The sequence below is a fragment of the Tyto alba genome, unplaced genomic scaffold (genome assembly GCF_018691265.1).
Source record: "Tyto alba isolate M040663 unplaced genomic scaffold, T.alba_DEE_v4.0 Super-Scaffold_20000042, whole genome shotgun sequence".
Classification (NCBI taxonomy): domain Eukaryota; kingdom Metazoa; phylum Chordata; class Aves; order Strigiformes; family Tytonidae; genus Tyto; species Tyto alba.
The window spans coordinates 4,394,492-4,407,080 of NW_024881293.1; the positions used below are offsets into that span (position 1 = coordinate 4,394,492).

General features: G+C 37.0%; 1 protein-coding gene across 3 annotated transcripts in view; it reads right to left on the minus strand.

Moving 5' to 3' along the window:
- The window catches only part of UBE4B (ubiquitination factor E4B), a 41,846-nt gene that overhangs the window by 27,562 nt on the left and 1,695 nt on the right, over positions 1 to 12,589 (minus strand). For all 3 annotated transcript variants that reach the window (XM_033007575.2, XM_042794321.1, XM_033007576.2), the window contains exons 2-5: positions 8,241 to 8,427; positions 3,275 to 3,410; positions 2,641 to 2,728; positions 129 to 273 (exon numbers count right to left, since the gene is read on the minus strand). In XM_033007575.2, coding sequence (XP_032863466.1) covers positions 129 to 273; positions 2,641 to 2,728; positions 3,275 to 3,410; positions 8,241 to 8,427 — 556 coding nt within the window. The remainder of the gene's footprint in view (positions 1 to 128; positions 274 to 2,640; positions 2,729 to 3,274; positions 3,411 to 8,240; positions 8,428 to 12,589) is intronic.

The window sequence follows — 12,589 nt, forward strand, 5'->3', positions numbered from 1 at the left end:
CAATCAAGCAAAGACCACAAGTAGGTGGCTCTGACATTGTAGCAAAGAGAAAAAGCCAAAAATAAGAGTAGGAAATGTGCCACTCAACTGAAACAATCTCTAACAACGACAACAGCTCAGATACCTACCTTCCTTTGGGTTCTGCTTGAACTGGGCAGAGAGTGAATTCAAGAAGATAACATCTCTGTCTCGGTCCTTCCAAGAGACTCTGAAGATCTTACAGACCAGCTGTAAAGCTTGCTCCTCAGATACTTCAGACCCAGACAGAGGTTCCTTGGTTAGGGGGAGGGAGGGAAGAAAAGCAATAAAAAAAACCACAACCTAGTTGCAATTGTATTAGTCAAGTCACAATTTTATCAGATGCAGGTCTTCTTTCAACAGCTTCAGACTAACTCTTAATGGCAGATTTTGTACACTTACAAATTAACGCTGATATATTTGTCAAAATGTATTTGGGATAAAACCCTGAGGAAAAATCCAAGGGGATGCAGAGAAGATGTAGCAGAAACACAGAAATCCAGTAGGAAGCAAATTCCCAAAACACACTCATATACATTATAGTAAGAAGAGAAATTTAACCGAGATACCTATGAGTTCTTCTTTAAGGAATAAACTGGGGATTCAAATTTTCATTATGCAACAGTTACTTTAACCGTTTCTTGTAAAAATTAAAGCAGAGGAAGAAGCAAGCTTCCCCAAGTCTTTTCTGTTTTCAAATCTTTGCTCAAGATAGAGATCTTTCACTTGAATGAAGTCAGGACAGAACAAAAGACTCAAGGACTTGCCTTGTCCCCCTGTCTTCCAAAAAAGGAACATCAAGTAAACTGTGCTCAAAGTGACTGACTAGTTTCTCTATAAAAACTACCATACATAGTGCCTAGCAAAGGTTAAATGGGAGGGTTCTTGCAATCCTAAGGCAGCTTTGAGAGTACACCTGAAAAAATGGTGGAATACAAAGAAATAAAACTCAAGTAATTACCCCTGCAGTGTGAGGAAAGGTAGCATTTAAAAACATTTCCAAAACCTACATAACAAGCCAGCAATGTAACTCTGTCCCCTACTACACTCTTCTACCAAGATTGAAAAAGCAACATAATACACAAAACAGACAATTCAGCTGCATAGAATTTCAAAGACGGAAAAGCTTTAGCTTCAAGGCAATTTCCCTGCAAGAGTTCTCCCAAGAGAGCTGTAGATATTTCCTAGACAAAAAAAATATTTCTGATATTTGACTAATACAAGTGCACATTGTACTGCTATGTATCACACTTCTTGAGATATTAATACTCTTTCTTTTAGAAAAAACAAGTCAATGGGGAAGAATAAAAAACAGATTGAAAAAAAAAAAAAAAAAAAACAAAACTCAAGGTTGATATTAAAAAGCTCCCTTTCCTTTACATTTTAGGCTACATAATGGCCAATAGGTAAGCCTAGATTTATCAGAGATTTCCAGCAACTGCCAGCACCAGACCCTTGTCAAAAACTTTCCCTCAGACCATTTAATAAACCATAAATTTTGGCACACTAATACATTTTTATTGACTTAATTACAAGTATTCTAGTGTTTTCAAGTACTTCTGCCTATTTCTGCAGACAGGTCTTCATTATTGATATGGTTTCCAATACTGATAACCAGGCAAGAAAATTTTTTGCTCGTGAATACTATGCTGCCTCCTACTCATTTAGGTTTTTGGTATATCCATATGAGTAAGAAGAATTGAATGAAGTCTGCAAAGCTTTATTTTACTTTCCACTGCTCCCCACCCCCTGCCTCAAGACTGCCCTTGATTCCAAACGATTTATTTCAGAGCAGCACAATGCAAGCTGTCTGCCTGCCTGATTTGCAGCTCGGAATTGACTGGAAAGGATTCTGCAGCAGGGTTATTGCTACGTGGCTTTAAGCCAGGCTTTTACCAACTGACCTTATTACTGACAGTGCAGGAATAAACAGACATCTAATGAGCACTGCAAGAACTGTTGTAGGAAGTGCTCTCCACTATACTGATGTCCCATTTCTTTTTGGCTTTATTTCACATGGGCCTTAAAATCAAATGACAAAGAGGATGATTTCAGGAGTGAATTAGAGCTTCACACTTTGTTTTCTTTCTTTTTCTACTTCAGAGGGTTCTACCACCTGTCTAAACCCTAATAGCTAAACATTCTTATTTATTTTCTTATATCATTAAGAAAACTATTACATAGCATTACTTCAGCATATGTAACATCTGAATCAGCACTTCACTAGTAGAACTCTGTATAAACGCTATACAAATAAGCTATAACAATCTTCAGAAGTGTCTTAAGAAATATTTCTTCAGGCCTACTGCATATTAAGCAAATAGATCTGGGCATTATTAGGTCACTGTCTCAAATTGGCTTAGGAATGATACTTGAAAACTCTGGAAAAAAATGTTTTTGTTATATCCTACAATCAAAACTCAGCTTTGATATTGGAATTTCCCTTCTCACAAATTTTAATGAGGAAATGCAGTGAAGAACTTGTTCACAGATGACATCTGAGGGCTAGTTCCACCCTCTCAAAAGAACATATTCAAAATATGGAGATAACTGAACTCACTGCAAGCTAAACCTCTGCATCGCTCCTCCCTTCTCCATCCAGCCAACATAAAACAGACTAACCTTATCCGTCAGACTCCTTTTCTCTCTGCGATCATTCTCATCGACCTCCATGTTTTCAATTCCTGAATCCACATCTACCTGGGACATACTGTAAGTGAAAATAAGAGAAGCGGCCACTTAAATTGTAGAAAGCCACAGACAGTCCTCTGTAAGATGCTGACTGAAAGAGTGACACCTTAAGTAGAAACAGCAGAGAAAAAACAATGCAATAGGAACAGCCATATGCACAAACAGCAAATAAAATCACTAGTTGATAAATGCTTCACATATTACGTTTATTTTAAATTCAAGAAACAAAATACTAAATTTCTTCAGCAGGCAATACAAACTAACAGCTATCACATCACATACCCTTTACTTTTTAAAGCAGAGTAGCTGAATTATCCCCACCAGACATGCTCATCACTTACTAAAGTAATGCTTCATCTTTTATCACTTTTGGTCAGGAATTCCCATTAAAGCCAGAGTAGAAAAAGCATCACAGTGGTCTAAACAGTGTGTCACTTCTAAGCATTTAACCCTATTACATTAACACAGCAGGAAGTGAGAAGTGGCAGAATATTTTCCTGTTTAAGTGGTTTTGATGATTAGCATTGCACAGTATTAGCCAGCTAACACAAGCTGCATTTTTTACCTTTTCTCACAGGAGACACTATCAATATCCATGCTCTGAGACCGAGAGAGAGACTGAGATTGTGTTTCAAGGCTGTTAGATGGAGAACTGCTGAGTGAACTCACTCCTTCGCTGCTCTGGCTTCGGTGGGCTACGCCTAGAGAAAAGGCATCACCAGGATTACTACTACAGAGGTAAGAAGGCACTACACAAACATTTGGACGGAAAAGGAAAGGAAATACTGTTTTTCAATCCAGCTCTTAAGCACTCTTAGTAATGTGTTAGGAAATAAATATTAATAATATTCACATTTGACTATAGATAATCACATTTTCTACTTCCTCTTGCATCAGCAATATAGAAATGCTTATCTGCATTACAACACAGAAAACAAAATTAAATTTGCATCCATCAAGTGCTCAGAGATTCACTCCCATATAAAAAAGCACTAGCAAACCAATCTCTTGTAGGATTGCTCTACCTCAAAACTTTATCAATGCCTCTCTGAAGTCAGTCCTATCTGAATAGGACTTCACGCTGGGTCTTTACAATGGAGTTAACTTGGGTGAAAATACAGGACAAAACTAATCTGAGTTCTGATAGTCTTCCCACAAAACCTCCCACGATTTAACAGGAAAGTATCAGTACTTATCCTTCTCCACAAGAATAAAATAAGCATCCAGAAAGTCTTAACAACAGGCACTAAGTGCAACATCCACAAATGAGGAACAAAATAATGGCTTTGGAGCAGGGCTGATGAGCATCAGGATATGAACAGATAGATTCACTTTGCAATGAAGACTTCTTCAGAAAAGTGTTAGATACAAGCATGGTAGGAGGAAAGCATAATTCCCGATAATCCAGACAAGCCTTGCATTCAATAACAACAGAAACTGAATGAATTTTACAAACATCTAAATCAAAAGTGCTCTGAGACATAGCCTGTTGATAAAATTTGCGCCTAGTGTAACTGTTTGAAGTCATGATTTATAATGAAGTAGCATTAATTGCAAGCTGTAACTGTAGTTTTACCAATATCAGGCTTTTGTATCTCAGTAAGCAGACTCCTTGAAAGAATAGGAAAAAAGCCATTATTCATCTATCCATTTAAAAAGAAAGCAGCAGTGAATTTCACTCCTTTGGGTTCTTTTGCCTGCCATTTACAAGACATTCCCCAGACAGCATTAGGTTTCAGGTGAGAAGCGTAAAACCAGATTGACAACCTATTTTTAAACTATAGCACTGGCTGTGTTTTAGTGTTACTACTGAAAAGTGCAAGCTTGTCCTGTGTTTATGGCAGCAACACATTTTGAAGTTAACAGTGCAGGCAGCAAAACAGAACACATCAGGAGTATGCTCTTTGACACACGCTGTTTGTTTCCAAGCTCCCTTCCCAAAGCTGTTCTAGGTCTCAAACAATTCACTTTACAGAAACAAAAACTGCAGAAGGCAGAAAAATCCCATTTAGATGTCAGTTTGCTGAAGAACAACTAGATATTCAGCATGGGAGGTAGGAAGAGTTGGTTCAAAACTCCTGTTTTAGTTCGCTTGATATAAAACCAGTTTATATTTAACTCCCTATATTAGGCTGGAAATAAGTCAGTATGCAGAAAACACTCAGATCTTCAAATAAGTAAATACGATATGCAAGGTAAAATTAATTTGCATTGGTATTCAGAAAAGAATTTAACAAGATTGTCCGAACACCTATGTTCTATAACTGAAGACATGCAAAAGCACTCTAAGGTATAGCACAACATAAAATGCATATGTAACATGCACATATCACAAAATACTTGCTAAATGTAAGTTTTACTCAGTTTTGTTCAAAGCTTCTATGCTTCTGTTAGTAACTTTAAGGCTGTAGCTGGATATTCTCATTCACTCATAAACAACATTCAAACAACCTTCTTGAGCCCACTAGGCTTTCAGTATGAGAAGAACAGTAGAGATAGGAACCAAAATCCTCCAAGAAAAGTTAGATTTCACTTAATCACCTATTTGCCAGTATTAAATGTCTGCTAAAGATCTCACTCAGGAAGCAGGAGAATGTCAAGAAAAACTCCATTTCGGTTCTAAACAACCTGGAATTTTAGTGATGCATATTACAGCTTTGACACTGAAAGTCCTTGCGGGAGGCACAGGCCCAAAGCCTGGTACAGTCTCTCCAGAAAACCAAGGATACAGCAATGTCAAGTATAGCATCTGAGCTAAGCCAAATTGCTCAGGTCAATCAGGTTAAATAAAACCAACTTTCAAATGCAGAACTTCAATGATTTCATCTCCCTAGAATTAACACCCACCAGAAATACGCTGGCCATGGCAGGGGAAGGCTGACTTCAGCAGGGTATTCCTGCATGCCGCTGATTTAAGATATCCCAGTTACAGCCTTGTTTTCCTTCAGTACATCACTGATTATAAAGGTACAGTCTACCTTGACTCCTTCCTCTTCCCAAAGAAAAAGCTAGCTACATCAGCAGATGAAGAGACTAGAGCATACATGGCTTACCAGGGTGAAGAACATTGCTCTACATTCCCCTGGGGTCTTACTGCCTTTAACAGTCATACTGCAGCACTCATCAACAGGCCTCTTCAAACAAACTGTCCTACCTACCACCTTTTCACAACAAAACTTCCCGAATTTACTTCCAACTGTACTTTGCTGGATCAGGTACACAATAAAATACCCGACACATGAAGTTCCATTTTTCCTCTGAAAACAAACAAACAAAAAAAAAAAAAAAAAAAAAAAAAGAGGGAAACACAATAGCATACAGAGACCTGCAAAAACTATGAAGACCACACACTCAGTACGTGTGGCTGTCATTGATACACTGTTTTTAGTCTCTCAAAAATATTTTCAGAAGACATTCAAAATAATGATCATCCTTGTCATGAAATTGATGTGTACATCTGGTCTCACCATGACATGCAAGTTCTTATAAGAATGGTTGCTTGCAAGGACACTATTCTGCTGGGGCTGCTCTCCCTATGTCCAAATGAATTAAAATCCTCTGCAGTCACTTTAGTCTACTGCTCAAAGGAACTCCTGCAAACCATTCAGCCTTAGCAAAGTCTTCATTTATGCTGAATAAATACAGCAGGTAACCAGCTGTGAACATTTTCTCCTGATCTATTCCCCAATTTAGCCATATCTGTTATCCTGGTGTGAAAAAGACACACATTATTAAATTGCTTCCACTGTAGGAAGCAAACACTACACTGACCAGGTAGCTTCTGTTGCCTGTCATCACACAGTCTAGTCTGTATGATTAGGTCCTGTCCAGTACAGATAGATGGATACATAAAACAGAAGCCTCTAATGTCTTAGCTATCTGACCACTTCAAACCATGATAAACCTGTCTGCCAATACACAAACATTTTTACCTTCAAGTACATGTTTCCACACCTCCTCCTGTGTTGGCATTATCATTTATACAGCTGTGCAGCAAGATGGATCAGGACCTCACCTATTTGAAAACCAACCATTTATTGTTCTGGGTTTCTTTTCACCTGGATTAAGTCCATGATCCACTTCACCACACAGTTGTTAAGGCAACAGAGGGAGAGATAGTGAGAAGTAGTACTTTCAGCAAGGGTCAGACCTAAGATGGATTAAAATAGTCATGTAACCACTGGCTGAGTGAACACAGTAAGTCACCTCTGCATCATTCTTAAAAAAGTCACCTTTGCTTCTGGGTTGCTGTTTATAAGCCTGAGGACAATACACAGTGTTAAATTCCATCTGCATTCAGCTTTTCTCAGAAAATGCTTTTGATAGCTTTTCTCTGTCCTGCTTTGGGTACAAGACAACAAAATAAGCAAGGAGGAGTCATTTCTAGGTATTTCAGAACAGCACTGTAATTAAATGGCAAGATTTAAGCTTGTAAATTACTGTACTTGCCAAAGGGAAAAACATAAAATTTCAGAAAGCAATTAAGTAAATAGATAAAGAATTCTGCATGCTTATTAAGGAGCACTGGAAAAAATATTGTTTCTACCAAATAATTAAAAATCATCTCAAGCACTGTGTGTAGTTTTGGGCGCCTCAATGTAACGACATCAAGTGGTTGAACACGATCTTAAGGGTCTTTTCCAAACTAAATAATTCTATGATATTGAAAACCTGTTTAAAACCACCCTGATATTTGGTTTGAGGTTGGTTTTGTGAACCTCTTAGCTTAGTAACAACATGCAAAACAATTTAAGTTTTCAGATAAAGATCACAATACTGGAAAACACATTAATTCGTTTTGATTTCCATGATATTCAACTTGAAATATATACAAGACCACTTTTGACCCCCCCAATAATATTTTTTTTTAAGAATATTGTCTTCACCTCTATGCAAAGCAACCCTCCGAACTTTGCATGCTTTCTGAATTTGTTTGATTTTAACAAATCAGGCATTATACATATCTTCTGAAATAAATACCATTTGTAAATATCCTCTTTGTATTTACTCCGACAAATAGCAAAATTGGCAAAGTAATACAAAGGTGAAAGCAAATACTTTATTCTTACACTGACAATGCACACTCACAGCCTACTATTTTTAATTATGCCAAATGCTGGTAATTAAAGATCAAAAATGAACTTGGGACTGATTGCTAAAATGTACCTAGAAACCAATCAATAAGAACTGTGTTGCAAGACTGAAAAGGCTTTTTTCCTGTCTCCTTGACGATTGGCTTTCTTTTCTGCAATATCAAATTGTATAACAAATTTCAAGCTTTGGTAACCCATATTTTAAATGCCATTTACTGATACCTGGAAAACAACTGCATCTAACCATTTATTATCTGGAAAATGAAATCAAGAAAGTACCTTCATTTACCATTTTGGAATGTTTCTTCCTGAGAATTATTTTTAGTAACAGCACAAGTAATACCAGTAATCGCGTTTATGTTGTAACGGTAAGGAGTTGCCCAATAACTTTCCAGTAGACATACAATAATAATTTTTGTCACCCACACGCCAGCCTACCTGATGCACCAATTGGAGAGGTAGCTGGGGTCATGCTGTGGACATTTAGGCCCAGACTATGGGATGGCGCTGGGGCTGGTGCTACTACAGGTGGTCCAGGCGGGGTCTCTCTCTGCGGAGACGTTAGTGGCGTAGTAGGCTGGGAAGATGGTCCACCTGCCAACCGAGCGAGGCGCCGTCGACGAATCTGCATGAAGGAAATAAAGTAACAGCAAATAAACAAGCTGGTTTGTGGGTACATCCGCACACACGCCGTGGTTGCCCTTTGGCCCTCCTACACAGTGGACATATCAACTCCTGTGAAGGTGCAAATACAGAAGCTTGACTTGATAACCTGTTAAATGGAGCCGATTCCTACTGCCCTTTCTCTGTTCTGCATGACAGTACTAAAATACACTTAATGTTTAGATCTTAAGTACTTATATGCTGCCTTTGGAAACCATTTGCATTGGAGAATATGGGTTTGTCTCTCTTAACGGTTGTGTAGAACAAGTTTAACATTTACTGCTCAGCAATTCCAAACCCTGTAACACTCCTCCCCATTTATTTTGGCATTCAGCAAAACAGACCACACTAATCTTATAAAAGGGACAATATGAAGAAGACCTCTGACTGAATTTCACACCACACAATATTAATAAAAACACCCGTGCTACAGAAGATCCAGTTGTAAGTTACTGAAAACAACCACTGTCCAAGTTGATCTGAAACACAATAAAAATAGACAATTCATCTGCTGGACAGAAACATCTTGAGTAGTGAAGTTGGACAGTAAATAATATCCTCTCATGACCGCGAGATGTTACAACACAGAATTTTAAAAACGGTTTTTGCACATTACTAGTAAGACAGAGAAGCATCTGCCTTCAAATACCAACTTCAGAAAACTGCTATGGGCCTGTATTAGAATTAGTATATAACCACATAACACTACTATAAATAGACAAAATAAACCTTATAAAAATCGTAATTTCCAAGTGCTTCAAGTGAAACATTGAACATAAATGAAAAAGAGAAAATAAATTATTATCACAGTCTGCCTCACAGGACCTAAAGCTTACTCTTCAGCTTGAAATAGGCCCAGCACTAAATAGAAGTATCATATTTGAGGGTGTCCACTCCCCGCAAAAATAAGCAATTCATGTTATTACCTCTTTGTGTTATGATGCTCAAGCATTGCATGCAATGTATCAGTATTAACTTCTGCTCATAATCCTAAAAAACTGCCAAGCAAGTGAAAGAGTGAACAGAAGATTTCTGTCAAGTCAATGTCTATGCTACATTACTGTAGTCATTTAATGGCCTGTGAAACCTACTCCAACAGGAAAAACAGATCAAATTAAATCAGACTTCAAAAACTGTGGGAAAACAGTGTTTGGAACTACATCTCCCTCCATGACAGGTGTCACCACATGAACACAAAAGGCAGCTAGAAAAGAAACTCTTTTTTTTTTCTCCTAAATCCAAACAAAAACGCTATTAAAATGTCTTACTCCCTCCTCCTTGTCAATATATCCCCATATCCATTCTTCCTAATGCTGAATCCAAATGAAGTATGCCTAGCTCACAAAGCTATACCAAAAATATCATCAGTAAAACAACTTAGCTGAATTGAAATATCTTTGAATTAGGGGGTTGAATTGAAGTTTTAAAAGCTGTTTCCTTACCATTCAACTGATCTATAACCTTGTTTTTCAGATAAAGGAATGGCAGGGAGGAACGGAGTTAAAAAAAATACACACCAACAGCCTGTATATGAAGAAGTGGCTGAGGAAGAAAGATTAATTATATAAACAGCAAGAAAAATAAATGCTATGTGAAACTTTGCCACAACTGTTCATACTCATTCTTGCTAGCTAGTTCCAAATCTCATGTTAAAAGAAATATGTGAGGAGAAAAAGGCATAGATAATAAACAATATATTTATCAATTTATTCTCAAATACAGTCAAGAGTTGATTACTCAAGATCATATTCTCACAAGGTATGATTTGCACAAAACCTCTCCATCATCTCCCAGTCTGAAGCAGATAATTGGGGTCATGTGTCACCCAGCATTCCTTCACCTAAAGCACTATGCTATAGCAATGCCAAAGTTACATCAAAATCAGCTGCAACCATCGCTGCTGAAACAGGAGGACACTAAGATATATTTTCGGCCTTGTATTGGTCACTCTTAGTCCGTCAACCACCCACCTTTCTTATGGACCAATCCCCCCAACTGTCACCTGCCCTGAAAAAATTCTGAAAAGGGCACAGAACAAAAAGATCTGCACAGACACTGAGATGCTTTCAGATAAGATATTGCAATTGAAACAAATAGAAAATTTTTCCCTGATAGGCAAATTATACTTATCTTCCTTACTGCTGAACAAATTAAGATCAAAATATAAATAAACTCTCAATATTTTTTCTTCTGAAAGACACAGCTTTCACAGCTGAGGGTACATTTAGCAATTGTTAAAGGACCAGATTTGGTTCTTCAATACCCTCAGTTGTCATATTCCTCTAGGTTTACATCAGATTATCATAGAAATATGCAATTTGATCTGAAGATTAGAAAGTTTTAGGTAAGAGAGAAAAAAAGAGGAGAAACAACAATATTATGCTAAAAGACAGAAATGCAGGCTGAAAGAAGTTTCAGCATAAAACTGGTGCACACTTTCTATCCAGTTAATTCCCTTGATGCTGTTCAGCCTTAAGGCACAAGAGGAGGGAAGATAGGCTTTATGCTCAGGGCACGACATGGGCACTCGGAAGACCGAACTTGTTTGCACACTACTAGGCACAAATGAGGCCCCAAACTGTTGTCTTTACGTAACACAAATAATATATATCAGAATTCTGTGAGTTTTAAGTGACCTGTTCTCATTTCAGACTGAACGACTCTCCAAATAGTCATGAAGGAACAAATCGCTGGGTTTTTAAAAATATTTTCTTAGTTAAGTTCAGGGTACCTCAATAACACCCAACTCCTGATTTCAGCAATAAGTACTTGCAATAGTGACATATGACAAAGCTGTTATGTATCACTATATTAACTAACAGCAACAGGTTATTCGGTATTAATTATTGCATAGGCTATGTAACAAATAATGCTCATCTTCCCTACAGAGCAAAACTCCATAATATACAGTTCAGAAAATTAATTTTAAAACTATCTATTAGGTTGAATTGAAAAAGAACATTGCTTCTTAATTAGTACAGTTTTTTCTGGACGCATTTGGACTATGAATAGTAGTTTTCCTAAATACATTTTTGATATTACAGGACTTCTTAAAAGCTGCTAGCTGGACACACTACAACAAACAATGTAAAAACAGCACCCTGTTAAAGATGGTTAACTGATAATTTAATTTTGCAGTGGACCAATAAAGATACAACCAGGAAGACTGGTCCCTCAGGCTCACACATTCTCAGCTAAAAAAAAAAAAATCCTATATCAACATCTGCATTAGTGGCAAGTGCTTAGTGAGTCTCTAAGGAAATTTTTTAGTCTACCATTATCACAGAGGAGTTCCACATCTATGTAATAAAGAGTAACTTAAATGTATAGCTTTATTTTTCTTATATTCATTAGAGCATGTTAAATAGGTTTAAGAAATTTCTCCTTTTCTGGTGACACTGGTCGCATTCTATATTCAGAAAATACTACTGAAAAAACATATAAATGTTAAAAGATGCCAAGTTCACATCATTCTTTCCAACTTTATGCCACATTTGGCTTAATTCTGATTTTCTCTATCTAGTCCCTATTCTCATTTTGTGCTATCTATCACTCATGCTAAAATTCACATACTGAAAAAGAATTTTCTACCCTTCTAAAGATTTTAGTATTATCTGTAGCAAATGACAACCTGCAGTGCTTCAGCCAAGTAAACACTGAGAAAATATCTGTGAAAGACACTGTTAACAGCAATGGAAAATATATTCTTGAAACTAAAATATATGCTATAATCCCAAAGCGATTATCAATTGTATCTCTCCTTTTTAAGCTACAAACTGTTAACATTATACTTAATTATGGTTCAATATAAGAAAATCTAATTTACAAGAAGCTTGGCATTGATTTCAACTTTAGTTAAGTGGTTTTTACCTTCAGTCACTGCCAGATAAAAAGTTTGAATCAGAAGTCACATATAACATACTTCAGAAGGCTATTTTTCCATATAGTCCACCTCTGATTCAGGGTCCACTACACCAAGTAACAATAAAGTGGAGATGTGAAGGGATACTAAAACAGACTTGGCTCTGACTTTTCAATGAAGCACCCATTAACAATATAAACAGACAGCATGGCTCTCTGAAAATGATATAAAGATTAAGCTTGTCTCAAGCAATCACCTAAAA